Source organism: Anolis carolinensis, unplaced genomic scaffold (genome assembly GCF_035594765.1).
Source record: "Anolis carolinensis isolate JA03-04 unplaced genomic scaffold, rAnoCar3.1.pri scaffold_10, whole genome shotgun sequence".
Classification (NCBI taxonomy): Eukaryota; Metazoa; Chordata; class Lepidosauria; order Squamata; family Dactyloidae; genus Anolis; species Anolis carolinensis.
Window position 1 is genome coordinate 20,308,243 of NW_026943821.1, and position 20,766 is coordinate 20,329,008.

Genomic DNA, 20,766 nt, shown 5'->3' on the forward strand with positions numbered 1-20,766 from the left:
TCCAAATGCCGGCTGAGATCTTTTGGCATGTCACCCAGTGTGCCCATCACCACCAGGACCAGCTGCACTGGCACTAATGCACTAGCATGAAATTACTATATTGTACTATATCATTACATTGTAATATTATTAGTAATATTCCCTTTAATATATAATATATAATAAATATTATTAAATTGTATTATTATCAGTATTATATTGAAATACATTATAATATTATCAATACAATATATTATCTATCTATATATATAAAAGGGTAATGATATTTCGGCCTAGGACAAAACAACAAAACTACACATCCCAGAAACACTAAACTTGGCAGCACAACCCCTCATCCATGCCTCTACTTCCATACAACAAAAAGAAAAAAAAGTCCTAATTAGAGGGAGAGAAATAATTGTTTTTATTCAATTGCTGCCAGTTAGAAGGCTAAGCTCTGCCCACTTGGTCTCCTAGCAACCCACTCAGCCCAGGGGACAGACAGAGTTAGGCCTCACTTAGGCCTCTTCCACACTGCCTATAAAATACAGATTATCTGATTTGAACTGGATTATATGACAGTGTAGACTCAAGGCCCTTCCACACAGCTATATAACCCATTTATAATGGATTTAATGTCAGGAGAAAACCTTTACCCTTTACCTTAACTACCACCAATTCCTCAATACTTTATTTCCCATACCACCATACTTTGCCACAGCAACGCGTGGCCGGGCACAGCTAGTATATATATAAAAGGGTAATGAAATTTCGGCCTAGGACAAAACAACAAAACTACACATCCCAGAAACACTAAACTTGGCAGCACAACCCCTCATCCATGCCTCTACGTCCATACAACAAAAAGAAAAAAAAAGTCCTAATTAGAGGGAGAGGAATAATTGTTTTTATTCAATTGCTGCCAGTTAGAAGGCTAAGCTCTGCCCACTTGGTCTCCTAGCAACCCACTCAGCCCAGGGGACAGACAGAGTTAGGCCTCACTTAGGCCTCTTCCACACTGCCTATAAAATACAGATTATCTGATTTGAACTGGATTATATGGCAGTGTAGACTCAAGGCCCTTCCACACAGCTATATCACCCATTTATAATGGATTTAATGTCAGGAGAAAACCTTTACCCTTTACCTTAACTACCACCAATTCCTCAATACTTTATTTCCCATACCACCATACTTTGCCACAGCAACTCTTGGCCGGGCACAGCTAGTATTAGTATATATTATAAATTAAGTTTATATTTCTTTTTCCTTGTCTTTGGGCTATTTGTGCAATGCCCGTATCTCTGCCCTCCTTAGACCATGCTTTAGATTCTGCAGTTTAAAGGAGAAGATGCAGGTTGCTGGCCCTCTCCTGTCTTCCCTGCCTCTCTTCCTCGCTCTCCTAGCTTTGCTCTGGAGGGAATTTCCAGAGGAAATGCGCTTGGATGAGAAAACAGCCCATGCATTTGCGCCACCTGCTTCCAATCAGTGGCGGCCTCCAAGTCCGGCTTTTTCTTCGCAGGAGTCAGTGAGCCCAGCCATGGCATGTGCCCAATGCACACGAAATGTGGTTTAATGCAGCACATTTCCTTCGCTTCTAGACGCACAAAGAGATTGCCATCGGCAATGGCATCATGAAGGATGGAGCGGGTTTGTGGCTGCAATGCAGTCCATCCCTGGCCTGAAATCTCTCCTCCTCCTTCCTCCATCAAAAACATAAACGCCTGTACTTTCACCTCCCCAGGTATCGCAGCCACAAAAGCACCCAGTTTATATTTCAATGTTAATTAGCAGAACCTCTTTGTTCCAAAGCATCGTTCTCTCCAGGCGTCTGTCACTTTCCCCTTTCCCTCTATTTGGAATATTTCCAAACAGACCCAGGTGGGACCCAATGGGCAAAACCCGCAGCAGAGCTTCTCAGCTGTCCTTCCCAGCTGCTCCCTTCATCCGTGGGCTGGCTCTGTTGAACGAGAAGCCAATGCTCACGGAAAAAGAGAGCCAACATTGCAAAATAGAGTGGGAAACAGGTTTTTTGCAGGCAGGGATATAACCAAAGATCATTGGAAAAAAAGGTGTCACCAATGCCATCTCTGTTCCAAGGTTTTGTGCTTCATCCAAAGACTAACACTATCCAACACTATGCTTTTCAATGGGAAAAGCACCTTATGTAATCCACTGCCACTAGTGGTGCATCCACACTGTAGAATTAATGCAGTTTGATCCCACTTTAACTGCCCTGGATGATTGCTATGTGCCCAGGCTTTTAACGAATAAATGACAAAGACGACCCAGACTGTTATATGGATAAAGTAGGAGGATATTGGACAAACGGATTTTAAGCATATGTTTTATATTGTATACTGTATTTAATTGGTTGTAATACATTTTTTATATGTTGTTGTTTTTAATGATGTGTCGGCATCGAATTGTTGCCAATTGTACGCTGCCCTGAGTCCCTTCGGGTGAGAAGGGCGGGATAGAAATATTGGAAATAAATAAAATAAATATTACATTTATATATATATCATCCCGAAGGGGACTCAGAGCGGCTTACCAATTAAATTTACACACAATATTATATTATCAGCATAGCACAATACTGGCAATAAATTACCATATTGTACCATATCTATATATTGTAATATTATTAATATTAAATGTAATATATGATTAATATTATTATATTGTGTTATTAGTATTATATTGTATTACAAAAAATATTATTAATATTACAGTAGAGTCTCACTTATCCAAGCCTCTGGATTATCCAAGCCATTTTTGTAGTCAATGTTTTCAATATATCGTGATATTTTGATGCTAAATTCGTAAATACAGTAATTACAACATAACATTACTGCGTATTGAACTCCTTTTTCTGTCAAATTTGTTGTATAACATGATGTTTTGGTGCCTAATTTGTAAAATCATAACCTAATTTGATGTTTAATAGGCTTTTCCTTAATCCCTCCTTATTATCCAAGATATTCGTTTATCCAAGCTTCTGCCGGCCCGTTTATGTTGGATAAGTGAGACTCTATGTATTAAGTATGTATTTTATTCTGTTTTATTGTAATTATCCGGGTTTGGCTTCATGTTAGCCACCCCGAGTCTCTTCGGGGAGATGGAGGCATGATACAAGAATAAAGTTACTATTATTATTATTATTATTTGAAACACAACAAGATGAGTCCACAGCAGACACTCTGCTGGCTGTTGTACTGGATCATACGTCAGACACTTCCCAAGTGTCTAGGACTGTGTGATGTATCGGCAAATAATGCGTGCAGATCCCAGTAAGGTGGCCTTCTGCAGCTGGCAGGTGGTAATTTTGTCAGCGCCAATTGTGTTTAAGTGCAGGCCAAGGCCTTTAGGCACTGCACCCAGTGTGCCAATCACCACTGGGACCACCTTGACTGGCTTGTGCCAGAGTTTTTGCAGTTCGATCTTTAAATCCTCATATCGTGTCAGCTTTTCCAGTTGTTTCTCCTCAATCCTGCCATCATCTGGGATTGCGACATCGACAATCCATACTTTGTTTTTTAACACGATCGTGAGGTCAGGAGTATTGTGCTCCAAAACTGTCTGTCTGAATTCGGAAGTACCAGAGTAGCTTGACATGTTCATTCTCTGTAACTTTTTCTGGCTTGTGATCCCACCAGTTCTTTGTTGCAGGCAGATGGTATTTATGGCACAAGTTCCAATGAATCATCTGAACAACGGTGTTATGCCTCTGCTTGTAGTCAGTCTGTGCGATCTTCTTGCAGAAGCTGAGGATGGGGATCTATTGTTTCATCTGCTTCCTTGCAGAGTCTACATTTGGGATCTGTTGTCAACTTTTGAATTTTGGCTTTGATGGCATTGGTTCTAATGGCTTGTTCTTGGGCTGCCAGAACCAGGCCCTCCGTCTCCTTCTTCAAAGTTCCATTTGTGAGCCACAGCCATGTTTTTTCTTTGTCAATTTGTATCTCAATTTTTCCCAGGAACTGTCCATGGAGAGCCTTCTTTCGCCAGTTTTCTCTTCTGCTCTGGATTGTGTTTTTATGGTATTCATTCTTTGTCTTTTGCACTTGAAGCAGTTTACTACTCTTGACTTCCCTCAATGCTGGTTCTTGACTGCCTTTCACATAATCTGCCAGGGCATGTTTCTCTTCTTCTACAGTTTGTTTCACTTGCAGAAGCCTTCTTTCTGCCTCCCGATTTTCTGGGCAGGTAAAGTCTGTTGACATCACTATGTGGGTGTCATGAGTAGTGGATTGTCATGTTTTCTTGTTTTTCTGTCCAGATCATCCAGCTCTGCTTGTATCCAGTTCACAATTCCAGCACTGTATCTATTGACAGGGATGGCCCAGGTGTTGATAGCCTTGATCGTATTTCCGCCATTTAATTTGCTCTTCAAAACTTTTCTGACTCTTTGGATATATTCTTTGCTGACCACATTTTTCACATGCCCATGCGTGACATTTTCTAACTGTAGTATGCCCCGATATTTATAGGCTTCAGGCTGATTGCATTTTATGGTTTGTCCATTAGGCATCTCTATGCCCTTGCTGTGAGTACTTTTCCCTTTCTTTAATGCCATTGTGGCGCATTTGTCTAGGCCGAACTCCGTACTGATGTCAGTGCTGAAGATTCTGACTGTGTTGGTCAGTGATTGGATTTCTGTTTCTGATTTTCCATAAAGCTTTAGATTATCCATGTACAGCATTATTATTATTATTATTATTATTGTTATTATCCAGTCCACCCCCATTCTGCTAAGAAGTAGAAAAATCGCATTCAAAGCACCCCCGACAGATGGCCATCCAGCCTCTGCTTAAAAGCCTCCAAAGAAGGAGCTTATCCCAGGTTCCACCAAAAGCAGTCTTGTCCTTTGGTGGAAAGGAATAATAGAGCTGGGTGTAGTTTGCAGTTCAAGCCATGTAGACGGGGCCTTAAGAGTCAGTTGCTTAGCGTCCTCCCAACAGGAATGCGACCCCGCCCCTTTCTGAGCCGGAAGTGTCTCCATGTCAACATTGGCCGCTCCGCCCTTTGATGGGAAGCCGCCGGAAGTGACGGTGCCTGGAGGGGCGGGTCCGAGGCCAGTAAATATTGGTGACGTCAGGCTGCCAAGATGGCGGAGGGGTGAGCCTCAGAGGGAGCGCGGGGGGAGGAAAGGGGAGGGGTGGGGAGGGGGGTCTCTCGACTCCGCTGGGTTTCCAAAGCAAGGGGCCCAAAGCAGCTGGGTGCCTTGTTGGGGAGAAAGGCCGGAGGAGGAGGAGGCACTGGGAGGCTGAGTCTTCAGGGGAAGGAGAAGCCGGTCTTGTTGGGCGTCCACACTGCAGAACTAATCCGTTTTGACACCGCTGTGGGATTCTGGGAGTTGTACTTTACCAAGGCAGTTCAACTGCGTTATATGAGTCTACACCAGGCATGGGCCAACTTCGGCCCTCCCTCCAGGTGTTTTGAATTTCAACCCCCACAATTCCCAACAGCCGGTAGAAACAAAACCGGTTTTCTTTTTCATCCAAAATATTAGTGGGAAAGGAACCCTTTCAGCTCGGAGCCATTGGTTCCATTGACAGGAAAGGATATTCCATTTGAACCTTAGGAAGAACTTCCTGACTTTAAGAAGAGCAGTTTAACAGTGGAACTCTCTGCTGCGGAGTCCGGTGGAAGCTTCTTCCCTGGAGGCTTCTAAACAGACTGGATGGCCATCTGTTGGGAGGGCTTTGATTGTGCTTTTCCTGCCTGATAGCAGAAGAGCGTTGGTCTGATAGCCCTCTTTGGGGTCTCTTCCAATTCTTTGATTCTATTATTCTGTGTTTCAAAGATCCTCGAAGATGTGTTGTCGAAGGCTTTCATGGCCGGGATCACAGGGTTGTTGTATGTTTTCCGGGCTGTATGGCCATGTTCCAGAAGTATTCTCTCCTGACGTTTCGCCCACATCTATGGCAGGCATCCTCAGAGGTAGCCTGCCATAGAGGTAGGCTGCCTCACAACCTCAGGATGCCTGCCATAGATGTGAGTGAAACGTCAGGAGAGAATACTTCTAGAACATGGCCATACAGCCCGGAAAACATACAACAATCCTCGAAGATGTTCCCAAAATGTGTTCTTGATGGCTGGAAATGTATATTATTAGTACATCCAATAGGAAGAGATAAAGGATATCAGCGTAGTTCTGATTCTGAGGTTGGCCCCATCTACACTGCCATATAAAATAATTTCTGAATCTATATCCAGTCGTTCCTTTGCTATTGAAAGGCGAATTTCTGAATTATAGCTGAGGAAGGATTAATAGTTTAATGTTTAATAGAAACAGAATCAACTTATAATACCGCAATATTCATAACACACTCCTTGAGTTTATGATGTAAAATTCCCACTTTCAGCTTCATATGTTTGTCCTGTAACAGGGAAGATGGAGGCTGGTGGCGGAGCTGGCTGCAGCAAAGCCTTCAAACAGTCAAAGAGAAGGTGGGTGGACTGGCCTTTTATCAAAAAGTGTGTCTCTCTCCCGACTCTGAGCAAACAGCTTCCTTTTGTACACTTCTCACTTCAAGTTGTGGCCGTATTTCCTTTCTTGAGCCCACTTCTGAAATGAGCTGGAAGCTATGTCTTTGAATTCTTGTATGCTTGGTTAATAAATGTTTTTTCTAGGCAAACATGAATGCTTTAGTGGTTGCTTTGATGGCAAGTGATGTCAGTTGTTATGGCTCTCCTTATTTTTCATCATACCTTCATCTTAGACCTATTATGGTCTTGGAACAGCATGTTGAATCTGCAAGATGTCATTTCAAATTCTTTCCCTGTTGTCAACCCACTCCAGTTTTTTCCCCCTGTTGTTAACCCACTCTTTTCACCTGACTTCCTCTGCTATTAAATTAGAGGTAATGATAGAGTCCTACCTCCACAGACTTGTTATGCAAACAAACAAGTTAATGATTGAGAACTGCTTCAGTGCTGTTATAATGAAGCCTTTACTTGAACGGAAATACCATTGTTTCCAGCAAAGCTTACTCCTTGACTGGTAGATTTTTTTATATATAAGTAGTTATACTCGGCCCTTTATCAAGAGAGCACAGAGCATCTTACAATAGCATTAAAATGGATTAAACAGCCCAAAAGCAGTAAATTATTATCTGTCTGTCAGGGATGCTTTGATTGTGCTTTTCCTGCATGGCAGGGGGTTGGACTACATGGCCCATGTGGTCTCTTCCAACTCTATTATTCTATTATTCTATGAAATGAGCTGAAAATATATGAAATAGCACAGCCCAACAAAAAGCAATTCCTTCATGTCTTGGTTTTTATGTCTGTTCCTGGGATTATTTTGGTCTGATTCAGAAAATTGCATTGGACAGACTGCTCTAGTTTCTTAGATATGATTATCATGGTTTTGTGTGGGCGAGAAGATGAAGACTATAAAGTACATTTTTGGAATCAGCAGGTCAGATATACCCAAAAAGAGGGCTAACATTTGAAGCACCAAAATGTTTGTTGGCCAGTGTAATTTGAAAAATGTCAAGTTTTTTAAAACTGTAAATAATGGACTTTGAGTTGCATTAATGAGAGCCAAAGGTTTATGAACAATCCAAGTTTTAACTGGGCATCTAAACTGGGCCTTCAGGGTGATAGCATTCTATTCAACACTAAGCACAAATCTGTTATCTTCTTCCTTTGCTGCAGTCCACAGAGGCCTTGGAGTTCATGAAGCGAGACCTGACAGAATTCACGCAGGTGGTCCAGCATGACACGGCCTGCACCATTGCGGCCACTGCCAGCGTTGTCAAGGAGAAACTGGCAGTGAGTGGGCACCAGATTCTGAAATAAAGTGATCTGGGTGGGAGGGAAGGCATAGTGGGTCTTCTTTTCCCTCCACTGTAATGATTCCCACCTTTCCCTGTTGCTACTTTGGTGCCTCTCATTTGGACCCAAAGGAATACAGCCATGTCTGATTTCTTGTCTGTATTGTCTGACTGCCTTTTTAAAAATGTTTTTGAGAAGACGGAGAACTCCTCGGGTACCACTGAAAAGGTGAGGAAAGGGCTTTCCAACTTCCTGGGCGTCATCTCAGACACATTTGCCCCTTCGCCGGATAAGACCATCGACTGTGACGTCATAACCCTGATGGCCACCCCTTCGGGGACGACGGAATTGTACGACAGTGCCAAGGTGCCCCTTCTTCTGTCTTGTCCCCCAGACCATTCTGTTTCTCTCTATTTGCTGTCAGGATCTCATGCTCATACGCCTCTCCTTGTTTCTCCTCTTCTAGGCGCGACTATACAGCCTTCAATCAGACCCAGCCACTTATTGCAATGAACCTGATGGTAAGACATAGTATGGAGAAGTGTGAGGGTTAAGAGCTGTTGGGAGAGGAAATGAGCCAGCTGCCCAGTGGTGACTGCAGTCCACAATATGCTGTTGTCTTCATAGAGTCAAACCTTTCCCATTTTTGCAGTGAATGCCTTTCTTCTAGTACAAAGACAGGCAAAGTACAGCTGTGGCCTGCACTCAGCCCCAGGGTCATTTTTATGGTACCCAGAGCTTACAAGGTTTTATTTTAAAGCTCCAATGTCCTATGCTTAGCCATGAAACATCCCGAGTGACCTTTGTTGGAAAAGGCCCATGAGAATGTGATGCAACTGTCCCAGATAAGAACCAAGCTTCCCTTGTGCTGCCCCTTCTTCCTTCCCTTCCTCTTTTGCTCTCTTCTTCCTCCCTCACTTTCCAGCCATCTGCATGATGGAAGCAGTACAAGCTGGTTCTGAGGAACAGGAGAAACCCAGCCCAACATCTCTTGAGTTCTCCTTATTGCAGAGTATCACCATCCCAGAGTAGGGATGATGAATGTGTGTGTGGGAAGTCTGCCTCCTACCTGTTAAACCTGTTCTTCGGATAATGGAACCTGAGCTTGGAGGAGGCAGCATGTGAATAGGGTGGAGTTTCAAGCGTTCTGAGTCAGCCTGGTCGGGTCTAATCACTTGTTTCTCTCTCCATTCTCCCCAAATTTTTATTCTACTAATGAAACACCCAAACAAACAGATGCCAAGGCGCTTCACATGACACGGTTAATACCGTCATGAAGTGGAAGAGGGAAATTCTAGAACAAACCTAGATGCTAAATTCTTGATGCTAAACCCAGGGCAACCCAATCTGATTGATGAGTCAATGCAATGGACCAAGCTCCTTTTGATTCAGCAGCTCAGCAGTAATTGAGACTAACCTATGGATTTTACCTGACCTCACCGAGGTAAAACCTTCTTCAAACATTGGCCTGAGTACTGAAGTGCTTCTCTTACATTCTTGTCACCAAAGGTCAGCATTCCACAGTTAGGCAGGCTGTGCTTCCTCTCTAAAAAGTGCAGCTTTATCTTCTGGCAGCCTTGTGGCTTGAAGGTTGGGTTGCTGACCTGAAAGCTGGCAGGTTCGAATCCCACCCGGGGAGAGTGCGGATGAGCTCCCTCTATCAGCTCCATGCGGGGACATGAGAGAAGCCTCCCACAAGGATGGTAAAAACATCAAAAAACATCAGGGTGTCCCCCTGGACAGCCAATTCTCTCCAGAAGCAACTCAAGTTGCTCCTGACACTAAAAAAAAAATCTTCTGGCAGGAATCCAGACTGTTTAAATGTGAGGAATAGAGCAGACTTTGCAGACTAGCAAATGGGCACTGAATTGTAGCATAGTTATTTTGTGATCCAGTCTCTACCAATCTACACCCAAAGCATCCCTTGCAGGTGTCCATCCAAGCTGTCCAAAACCTAATGGAGGGGAGTCAGCCACCTTCTGCTGAGCACGTCTTGCTGTCAGGCATTTCTTCCTGATTCTAAGTTGCAATGTCTGTGGTCTTGCATCCATTGTTTCAGGTCCTGCTTTTTAAGATCACAGCACCAAGCTTGCGATATCTTCAGTCTGACATTTGAAGACCGTATCACCTTTCAAGAGTCTCCTTTTATTTTCGCCACCACCAAGGATGGCTGCAGATCTGTTATTAGAGTACTTTGGCTGATTTTGTTATGATGTGACCTCTTCTCCAAGTTCGTTCCAGCCACGTGCCTCTCGTCCATTGTGTTTTGATAGTCTTATTTCTTCACTCCTCCCTTTGCAGGACCCTCTCAACTTTTTGAGGCCTGGCTTTCACACTTCAACTTAGAGGAGAAAAAGGGGGAGATCTCGGACTTGCTGGTGAACAGTCCTTCCATCCGTTCCCTCTACTCCAAGATGGTAAGGGATCCTACTCCCTTGATCTCCGTGGTCTTTTTCCCAAGCCAGATGTTCTGGGTTAGTCCCTTCAGAACATTCTCCAGTGCCATTCTCCATTAGATGTATTGTATGAAACTGCAAGAGTGGTAGGAACCTTGCTTCCTTTGCTTATCAAATTCTGTTTTAAGCCATGCTGTGCCCATGAACCTGCTCTTACTTTTCCTTCCCATAATCCCAGGTCCCAGCAGCTGTCTCCCACTCGGAGTTCTGGCAGCGCTATTTCTACAAAGTCCATCAGTTGGAGCAGGTGAGTTGGCAGAGGCCCCGCAAGAGTGAGATAAATACCTTGTTCCTTTAGAAGGTACAGCATGATGGTTCTCCATCACATCTCTGAAACATAGAATCTGTTCTTTGCTGAACTGTAATAGCCATTAAGCTTCCCTCTCTCAGGAGAATCAGGCCTTGGGCCTTGCTTTGAGACTCTGCCCAGAGAAACCACTGGACAAGGACGCCAAGGAATCACAAGACCCTTACAAATTCCTTTTATTTCCTAGGAGGAGGTACGAAGGGAGGCCCTCAAGCAACGAGCAGAGCAGAGTGTTCACTCAGAGGAGCCCAGATGGGAGGAGGAAGAAGGTAAATGAGCCATAACTATGTCCTAGAAAAATTCAGAATAACTTTTCCCTCTTTTTTCCAAAGTTGTTCTTGGTAGAAAAAATGACAAATGGATTGTGGGATATGTTCTCTTTTAGAATGATGAATAAAATATTTAGAGCAGGATGTTCTTATGTTTAACTCCTTCAAACTGTTTCTAAAAGATCTGGAGTAAGAACACACTTGAATGAAAGCACCGTATATACTCAAATATAAGCCGACCCGAATATAAGCCGAGGCATCTAATTTTACCACAAAAAAACTGGGAAATCATAAGCCGAGGGTGGGAAATTTCAGACATAAAAATAGATACCAAATAATTACATTAATTGAGGCATCAGTAGGTTAAATGTTTCTGAATATTTACATCAAGCTCTAAGATAAGACTGTCTAACTCTGATTAAATCATTATTCTCATCTTCTTCAATGTAAATGTGCTTATGTAATAGAGTAAAATATTATATGTAATAATAATAAATACAGGAAAATAAAACATGTAATAATAAATAGAGTAGAATAATAAATGTAATAATAATAATAATAATAGAGTAAAATAAATGTAATACAGTAGAGTCTCACTTATTCAAGCCTCGCTTATCCAAGCCTCTGGATTATCCAAGCCATTTTTGTAGTCAATGTTTTCAATATATCATGATATTTTGGTGCTAAATCCGTAAGTATAGTAATTACAACATAACATTACTGCGTATTGAACTACTTTTTCTGTCAAATTTGTTGTATAACATGATGTTTTGGTGCTTAATTTGTAAAATCATAACCTAATTTGATGTTTAATAGGCTTTTCCTTAATCCCTCCTTATTATCCAAGATATTCACTTATCCAAGCTTCTGCCGGCCCGTTTAGCTTGGATTAGTGAGACTACTGTAGTAGCAACAATAATAGAGTACAATAATAAATGTAATAATAATAGAATAAAATAATACATGTAATAATACCAATAATAATAGAGAAAAATAATAAATGTACCGTGTATTCCCAAGTATAAGCTAACCCAAATATAAGTCAACGAGGATATAAGCCGAGGGGGGCTTTTTTAGTCCTAAAAAAAGTGCTGAAAAACTAGGCTTATACTCGAGTATATACAGTATATACCAGGTGTGGGCAAACTTTGGCCCTCTAGGTGTTTTGGACTTCAACTGCTACAATCCCTAACAGCCGGCTGTTAGGAACTGTGGGAATTGGAAGTCCAAAACATCTAGAGGGAGGGCCGAAGTTTGCCCATGCCTAATATATACCGTATCTCACATGGTGACCACATTATGGCTTCTTTCTCTCATGCATCAGAGGAGTTTCTAGGGTCGTCGTCATCATCTCCCCAGCCCCATACACAGCCTTCCCATGAGGCAAAACCTGCTCCTGCCTTGACAACAGAGGTGACTCCAACCCTGGAGGTATCCGTGGAAAGCTGGGCCACACTCAGCCCGACCCTAACTGAGGCCACCCCATCCGAAAGCAGCGAGAGCGTCTCCCTGATGACGCAGGTCACAAACCCAGCTTCAGCCGCCGCCACTGTGCCCGCCCTGCCCTCACAGACCAGCGCCCAGCTCTCTGGGGCAGGGGACCTCTCCCCAAGGCTGCCGGAAGTCCCCAGAGAAGAGCCCAAGGCACCAGAGCCCACACAGCTCGCCACAACGCCCCAGGACGGGAAGCCTTCGCCAGAGAAGCAGCCCAAGGAGGCAGCCGAAGGCAAGGGGCAAAGCCGGACAGACGGTCCCCGAGAGGAAGCGCCAATGGACCTGCGACTCTTTGAGCTCAACTCGGACAGCGGAAAGTCCACTCCCTCCAACAACGGGAAGAAAGGTGGGCAGTGTGGGAAGGGCAACGTGGGTCAAACCTAGTCTCTGCATAGGTGGAGGAGCGGGTAAAAACTAATGAGCACCAACTACTATGGAAAAAAAGTGATTGTTGCCCCTCTATCTCCGTGGATTCTCCATCCATGGAACCAACGACCCATGAAACTGATGTGGTCCTCTAGGAAAATGAGTTTGACACCCTTGCAGTACACAATGCTGGCTCACACTATTATGTGGCAGTCCTTCCCAACCTCAGAGGGACAGTCAATGTATATTAGTTACTGGCTGTACGTCAGAAATTGCAAAATCACCCTCTGAAATTCATGGAGTATCGTAAGTCCCAAACAACATATAGATGCACAATAGCAATTGCTAAAGTCCTGGGTTCTGGCTGTAAATAATTTCCCATCCGGAAAGCCTTGCAATAGTGATCCCCGGATTGTCCTTCTCCCTCTTTCAGGTTCAAGCACAGACGTCAGCGAGGATTGGGAGAAGGACTTTGATCTGGACATGACTGAAGAAGAGGTTCAGCTGGCTCTCTCCAAGGCTGACATCTCTGGGGAGGTGACTCATTATTATCCTTACTGCTATTATTAAAATATTTATTTATATCCCACTTTATCTCTCTAAAAGGAGACCCAAAAGAATACAATATGGAGCTTAAAACAGGTCCCTAAATGCAGGGACCTGTAATTTTTATTGTCTTTCTGGTTTCTGATTTTGATGTGTAAAGTAAAATATTTGGCAAGTGATTGCTTACACTATGTAACAAAGTTTGAAAAATGTTCTGTTCCTGGTTTGAAAATGTTATTTCCTGTTTAATTGTGCGGTACTTACGTTAAAAGTATTTGTTCCACTCCAGAAACTTTGTTTTTGCGGCTGCCACAAACTATGTTGAATTGGTTGAGACTCGATGAGATACTCATTGTAAAACTATAGCATAATGTGCTGCAAAATGTCTCGCAAAACAAAGTTTTTTTTTAAATTTAATAAACTTTTTTCATGTTTTTATTATAGAGCCCATTAGGAAATGGCATTTGTAACCCAGGGACAAAAATCGTGTTACATAGTATTATCTCAAAGACTGAACTGAGTTTAGCACAGGCATGGGCAAACTTCAACTCCCACAATTCCTAACAGCCTTTACTTTGGTACTCTGTTTTAGCTGGCTTTTAATGGTTTAAATGATGTTTATTTAAGGATAATTGTTTAATTTACTTGTTTTAATTTATTATATAATGTATTGTGTGCTTTTATATATATTTTTTATTTTATACTGGCATTGAATGTTTTCCTTTATTATGTTGAGAGCTGCCCTTAGTCCCCTTGGAAATATAGGGTGGGCTACAAATAAAGTATCCTTCTTCCTCTTCTTCTTCTTCTTCTTCTTCTTCTTCTTCTTCTTCTTCTTCTTATTATTATTATTATTATTATTATTATTATTATTATTATTATGGAGTCCAAAACACCTGGAGATAGGGCCAAAGTTTGCCCATGCCTGCTTTAGCACAATAGAAAGTACTTCCTTGAATATAGCGCTCCGAAGTCTCATCTTGCGTATCTTCTCCCTCTCTCTCCCTATCTGCTTAGCTGGATGATGAAGAATGGGCAGACTGGGAGTAGCAGCTGGGGCCCTTGCTTCCTGTGCAGCAGAAGCACATCCTGGCCCCTTCTCTGGCACCCCACGCACCCCTCCGCACCATCCAATGTGAATTAAATCACAGAGCAACCGGCTTCTTGCCCCTTGTGTCCGTGTGTGTTCTGGCCTGGCTGCATCTCATCTCTGCTCACGTCCCGCTGGGAAACTTGGACCACGAGGATGACGCTGGGATCCTTGCCATGGAGGCCGGTATCTCACTTGGGAAGGGAAGGGGCCATCTTCTCTTAGGACAATGCTCCTTTCCACTCAGACTAATAACTCTTTCAGAACTGCTGCTCCTGGGTGGAAGTCTCTTTTTCCTCTTTGTTCCCTTTCCACCGCCTTTTTTTGTTTTGTTTTGAACCTTGAGGTGGATGTTAGTTGGTGGTGGATTGGATTGAAGTGTAGAAGGAATTCTCTCTGGATTGACTGGACTTTGCAGAATAGTTAGGCTTCCTTTTCTGGCCGCTCTGAACCAGCAGCTTTGCTCGCTGTGTGGCCATTGGTTTCATGAAATGTAGCAAGCTTCTAGTGGGTCCCAGAACTGGGTCCTCTCTGCCTCCCACTGGGAACAATGGTCCTGAGGAGCGCCAGTGTGGACCCTGGCAGCCTTGTCGGTCTCCTTCCTTCAAAAGAGGCTTCTGTACCACCTAAATGGAACCCACAGTCTCCCAAGTTTTTGAGCAGCCCACCTTCATCCTGTCTTACGCTGCCTCCTTTCTCTGCTCTCCAGGGACCTGAAGCACTTTTCAAAAATAATAAAAGTTCTTGTGCTGAATCCTTTCTTGAGCATGCAACCCCATGGAAGGGGCACTTCCCATGCAAGCTCAGCAAAGGGGCTGTTGTGCAGGAGATGTTATTTCTGTGTTCTCTGGAGGAGGCCCCTTTCCAAAGTTTCCCTGGAAGTAGCCCCCTTCCTCAGACGGACGCTAATCTTGGCCTGCCTGTAAGGACCAGCGTTTGCCAAAGCCTTGTGCCCCTATCCACTACCATTGAGCCGGCATCATCTGTTGAACATCTCACTCAAACTGCCTCCGAGTCTGTTGTCTTGCCCGTAGCCTCCAGTTTAATTTTCCTTCCTAGGTATGTATGTGTTTTCAGGGAGAGCACAGTGCGTTTGCCCTTTTTTCTGCCCTGTCTCCCAAGACGTAGCCTAGCTGCCTTGCAACCAAGTCAAAGAGTCTGAAATTGCTTTGGAAGCTCTGACCTAAGAACCGATTAGCTGCAATGATGCTTTTCTAAAAAGGTTCCAAACTGTTGGCCGATCTCTTTGAGACACAATTCATCCTAGGATGCATTATGTGCCCTTTTGAAATGAATAGGAGCTAGCTTGAATCCACTGTCTACTTGCAGAAAGCATGCTCAGCTGCTCCCTAGTGGCGCAAGAGCCTTGTCTTTCCTGACTTGGAACAGGTCCATATCATAAAATGTTGAGCCTCTATGAGATTAGAATAATCTAATGACAGGAGCAAGCATGGGTTTTTCCAAGAGCTGCAACTCTCATGTGCAGTTAGGTCCCTTCCACTCTTCTCAGTGCTTCTACTTAATTGCTCACTTGTTCAACTGTTCCTGGCTTCTTGGGTACTAGAGGAGAATGAAAGCATTGTCGCTACCATTTTAATTCTCCTCTGCAAGAAGTACCCAGAGAAGATGAGGCAAATGAGCAGAAACACTAAATAGTGACTGGTGTAAGGCTGTCAATGGACAACTGTAGCCGATGTTAGAGTCTACAGACACTACAGTCACCTGGAGGAGATTAACCACATGATTATAGGCTCCTCTGGGAAATGGACCCTTAAAAATCCCCCCTTCGGGGAAAGCTAATGTGGGAGTCAGCTCTGAAAGCAGGTACATTCTAGGAGAACCAGTCTGCCCCCTTCTCTCTCTGGAGGGGTTCCCCAAATGCTGTACTCAGCAGACAAATAAGACGACTTCTTACATTCCTGTGATCTAGAACAGCAGCCGGAGTCAAGGGAGAAAGGCCGGAAAAATGTGTCAGGTTCTTCTTGCAGTTTGCAGCTTGAGTTGAAACGCTTGGGAGGTACCTGCCTCTTGCAAGTACTGGTCCCACCACATTCTTGCAGGAATGGATCTTTGGCTGCGTCTTAAGGATCCGCACAAGGGCCCACAAGACTTCCTTCTTGGCCAAAGGGACCACAAAGCAAGCTGTGTTCCAGGCATTTCCCCTCCCCTGTTTAAAAACTGGATCCAAGAGGATCCAAGCCTGGTGTCCGAGACTTCCGAACCTTGCCTTGGAGGCAGCATCCGCCTTGAAGACCCACAGCGAAGGGCTTGTGCGGACGGCAGGAGCCAAAACGAGGCTGGAGACCTGCAGCCATGTCCCTTCTCAAGGCAGTTGAGACGGGGAAGGAGCACGGGCGTCTCTGGCTTCATCGTAATTCTTCATTTTCCTCTTCTCGGTTGTGCAATATTCTCTCATTTTTAAATTATACCGCATCTCCCTGGACTGTTTTCGAAGCTGGGGGCAAACAAGTGACTCTAACAAGCTGTTAGTTTTGTAATTATGACTTTCTCCCCGAACCTTTTACAGACTTGCTGTTAACAGCGATTAAAAGAGTTCTACAGAAATGGCCTGCTGGTCTCCGTCTCTTTCCTATCCCTGTCCTGCAAATGCACTGAGTGGCCCGGGTTTGTTCTTGGCCACTTGCTATCGGGGTGACCTGAGTATGTTGAGATCAAAGTAGAGGAGCTGTGAAGCCAAGAAATGGCCGTATCAAAGGCATAGTTAATGGCATAGAAACTTATAGCCCTGGCAGCCACAAGGCAAGCAGGAGTCGAGGGCCAGTCAAGGAAAAGAGGGACAAGTAGTTAGGTAGAACAAATGTGCCTTCCCTTGGCTCAACTACTGCCTTCCATGTGCCTGCCAGAGCTATGGGAGTTCACTCCTTCCCATTCATCACATGGGAATGCTCTTTGCCAGGAGGCAGTCAATAGAAGGAGAGGCCGTTGGTGGTGGGAAAGCTATACTTTGCATGCTTGAGCCTCTAGCCTGTGTGTGGCATTAACAATGGAATCAAAAGTGTTCTTATCCTGCAGGATTTGGAAAGACCTCCCCTGAGAATCTGGGGTGAGTCATCTTCCCAAAAGCCAGCACAGAAGAATTATGGGAGCCGTAGTTTAAAAACCTCTGGAGAGCCACTGCTGGCTCACTCCTGGCCTGTTTGTGTTTGGACTTAGACAGGCAACTCTTTTTGATCATATTTAGGAAGCTGAGGAGATCAAGATCTCCAAGGTAAAGGTAAAGGTTTCCCCTGACGTTAAGTCCAGTCATGTCTGACTCGGGGTTGGTGCTCATCTCCATTTCTAAGCCGAAGAGCCAGCATTGTCCGTAGACACCTCCAAGGTCATGTGGCTGGGATGACTGCATGGAGCGCAGTTACCTTCCCGCTAGAGTGGTACCTATTGATCTACTCACATTGGCACGTTTTTGAACTGCTAGGTTGGCAGAAGCTGGGGCTAACAGCGGCCGCTCGCTCCGCTCCCGGGATTTGAACCTGGGACCTTTCGGTCTGCAAGTTCAGCAGCTCAGCTCAGCAGCACTTCGCCACCGGGGCTCCCTAAGATCTCCAAAGCCAGGCCAATTTTAAAATCCTAAGGCATGGCTGGGCAAAGCCTAAGTCTCCTTTGAGATCCCTTGAACGCCACCAAGGGAAGGGAAGGAGGCACATTTGGCACAGAGAGCCAAGGCTTATGTTTCAAAATACATAGCTTTCTTTTTGCCAGAGCCGCCACAAACGAATATTTGAACTCCCCAGTGAATATGCACAATGCCGTGAACGGACTCTGCCCACAGGCGCTCCCCGGGTTAAGGATAGATGAGAAACTGAACATCCCGTTAAAATATATGTGAGCGTTTTGGAAACAGACTGTCCCCTTTTATTGGGGGAAGAGTGTGTGTCTGGGGGGGTGGGGGTGACGTGGTCCTCAGCCCTCAGGAGCTGGCCAGCCACGGGTGCCAGCTGACCTCTTCGATGGAGGGCCGAAGGACCATGTCCGGCTCCAGCAGGCTCTTGAGGAGGTCCTGGCACTCCTCGGAGACCCCTAAGTGCCCCGGGATGGAGACCCCCTTCTGCTGGTGGCAGAGCATCTTCGGGATGTCGGTGTCGTCAAAGGGCAGGTTGGCGCAGAGCATGACGTAGAGCACCACGCCCATGCTCCAGATGTCCCCCTTGCGGCTGTCGTGGGGCACCCCCTGCAGCACCTCGGGCGCCGCGTAGGCCGTGCTCCCACAGAAGGTTTGGCTCAGCTCCTTCCGGTTCTTGGGCAGCAGCTTGGCGAAGCCGAAGTCGGTCAACTTCAGGTCGAAGCCCTGCAGGAGGGCGTTCTCGCACTTCAGGTCCCGGTGCGCCACCCCACAGCTGTGGCAGTAGCGGATGGCATCCACCAGCTGCAGGAAGAGGGCCTTGGCGCGCCCCTCCGGCAGCGGGCCCCCTTGCAGCACGCAGTCAAACACATCCCCGTCCTCCGCCAGCTCCATCACCAGGTAGATCTTCCCGTCCGTCGACTCCAGCATCTCAAACACCCGGATGATGTTCTTGTGGTCCAGGCGCTTGACGATCTGCAGCTCCCTGGGCAGGAAGCGCTCGATAAACTCTGCAAGATGAAAAGGAGAAAGAAAGCATTAGCTTATTCCAGGGGCGCCTAAGAATCATAGAATAGTAGAGTTGGAAGAGACCACATGGGCCATCTAGTCCAACCCCCTGCTAAGAAGCAGGAAAGCCTAAGGCTCTTATTGTCACACCTCAGAATAGTTCACCTTGCTATAGATAGCCAACCAGACACAGAAGGAAGTCTTTTGTACGAGGGCTATCCAGAAAGTAGGCTACGTTTTGGATTTTAAAAAGATCAAAGTATAGGATAAATCATTTACCATATGCAGCTGAAAGACACATCCCACAACTACAATCTCATGTAATCCCCATTTAAATTTAGCCACGTTTCTTATAGATGAATGAGTTTGAAAAGTACTGCACCAGTAAATTTGCCGCCTCCCTCCTCCATTTTCAACAATGGGGCAGCACAGCATTTTGGCTACGCTGCAGGAAGGGAGAAGGGGGAAGAGCCGAGGACACAGGCGGGGAATTTACTGGTGCAGTACTTTTCAAACTCATTTATCTATAAGAAACGTGGCTAAATTTAAATGGGGATTACATGAGATTGTAGTTTTGGGATGTGTCTTTCAGCTGCATATGGTAAATGATTTATCCTATACTTCGATCTTTTTAAAATCCAAAACGTAGCCTACTTTCTGGATAGCCCTCGTAGTTTTATTAAGCAAAGCAATAATATAAACCAAAGCAGGCGGTTGAAAAAGGTTTTCAAAGTTGCAAGGAAAGAGTCAATAAGAATCCAAATACATCATAAGTCATGAAAGGTCCATAAGTCCATAAAACTCAGCAAAACTAATAATCCATGAGGCAAGGCAATAGTCAATAGTAATAATCCATGAAGCAAGGCAGTAGATCCCAAGAGCCAAAGCCCCAAGAGCACAAAGATCCAAGAACTCTCTTCTTAGGCATGAAACGAGAACATCCACACAGATGAAGCGAGGATTTGCTTTGACAAAGAGCTATCTGCAAAACACACATTTAAAAGCAACCCAGAAAAGCATTCCTTTTCCCAGAACTCCCAGAATTCTATCCTGACGTTTCGCCCACATCTATGGCAGGCATCCTCAGAGGTTGTGAGGTATGGAAAAACTAAGCAAGGAATGTTTATATCTGTGGGAAGTCCAGGGTGAGGGAAGAACTCTTGTCAGATGTGGGCGAAACGTCAGGAGAGAATCCTTCTGGAACATGGCCACACAGCCCGAAAGACATACAACAACCCAGACAGTGTTGTTCATGCCCGTCTTATAGCACATATATGGTGGGTGTCTAGAGCCCTGTTTGTGGACTCTTCCAAATATGTGGCCTGCGTTTGTCAATGAAACAAGGTCTGCAGTTGAAGAATGTAACCTCAAAACCCCAAATCCCCTTCTGCTTGCAAATGTTTCCCAGGAAGACGAGATGTAGCCAGTCACACCGCACTTCCAGGGATGTCTGGCTGCATCAGTTCCAGCGTGTGCCGTTCTTACCTTCCGGTCCTCCCCTTTTGTCTATAATTTTCACGGCCACTTTGCGTTGGTGCTTCTTCGAAAACGCTTCCTTGACCTTCGAATAGGTCCCTTCTCCAATGGTCTTGCCCACCTGGTAACCATGGGAGAGTAGGAACTCCTCCATCGTGCCTTTAACCTGCTCCGCGGTCATCCTCAGGGCATCCTGTCCTCGCCTCGCCTAGGCATCGCCGTCTGGTCGCCTCCCAGGCCAGGCTCTGCATCGGATGCAGCCCAGGGCGCTAGAGCATTATTATTTTTCCTGCTCAGGCAGAGAGCCCTGTGATGGAGGGGTCCCTGAGGTGGGGCCCTGAAACCGGCAGCCCCCATTGTGATGCGGGCATGTGTCGCCCATGGCCTGGGGGCTGCAGGGAGGGGGC

The 20,766-nt window shown here is 45.1% G+C and overlaps 2 protein-coding genes across 3 annotated transcripts; one reads left to right on the forward strand and one right to left on the reverse strand.

Moving 5' to 3' along the window:
* The first annotated feature begins 5,003 nt into the window (after positions 1-5,003).
* On the forward strand, positions 5,004-16,863 carry bsdc1 (BSD domain containing 1). 2 transcript variants are annotated; one of them, XM_008122498.3, is made up of 11 exons: positions 5,004-5,100; positions 6,375-6,435; positions 7,648-7,764; positions 7,966-8,133; positions 8,234-8,288; positions 10,069-10,184; positions 10,402-10,470; positions 10,718-10,799; positions 12,124-12,639; positions 13,093-13,196; positions 14,223-16,863. In XM_008122498.3, the coding sequence occupies exons 1-11, from the start codon at positions 5,090-5,092 to the stop codon at positions 14,253-14,255; spliced, it is 1,332 nt and encodes a 443-aa protein (XP_008120705.1). In that variant the 5' UTR covers positions 5,004-5,089; the 3' UTR covers positions 14,256-16,863. The 2 variants fall into 2 exon arrangements, with proteins under 2 accessions (XP_008120705.1, XP_016853627.1); XM_016998138.2 differs by having other exon boundaries at positions 5,075-5,100; positions 6,351-6,435.
* Positions 16,864-18,133: 1,270 nt separating this feature from the next.
* On the reverse strand, positions 18,134-20,680 carry tssk3 (testis specific serine kinase 3). The gene is made up of 2 exons (XM_003228713.4): positions 20,369-20,680; positions 18,134-18,885 (listed from the first exon to the last, which is right to left on the reverse strand). The coding sequence occupies exons 1-2, from the start codon at positions 20,538-20,540 to the stop codon at positions 18,224-18,226; spliced, it is 834 nt and encodes a 277-aa protein (XP_003228761.2). The 5' UTR covers positions 20,541-20,680; the 3' UTR covers positions 18,134-18,223.
* Positions 20,681-20,766: the final 86 nt, after the last annotated feature.

Excerpts from the sequence above, each read along its gene's own strand:
- bsdc1 (XM_016998138.2), top strand. Across the intron at positions 10,471-10,717 it reads AAGTCCATCAGTTGGAGCAG|GAGGAGGTACGAAGGGAGGC; the intron begins GTGAGTTGGCAG and ends TTTATTTCCTAG. Across the intron at positions 13,197-14,222 it reads AGGCTGACATCTCTGGGGAG|CTGGATGATGAAGAATGGGC; the intron begins GTGACTCATTAT and ends CTATCTGCTTAG.
- tssk3 (XM_003228713.4), bottom strand. The coding sequence starts at position 20,540 with ATGACCGCGGAGCAGGTTAAAGGCACGATGGAGGAGTTCCTACTCTCC. Across the intron at positions 18,886-20,368 it reads CAAAAGGGGAGGACCGGAAG|AGTTTATCGAGCGCTTCCTG; the intron begins GTAAGAACGGCA and ends TTCATCTTGCAG.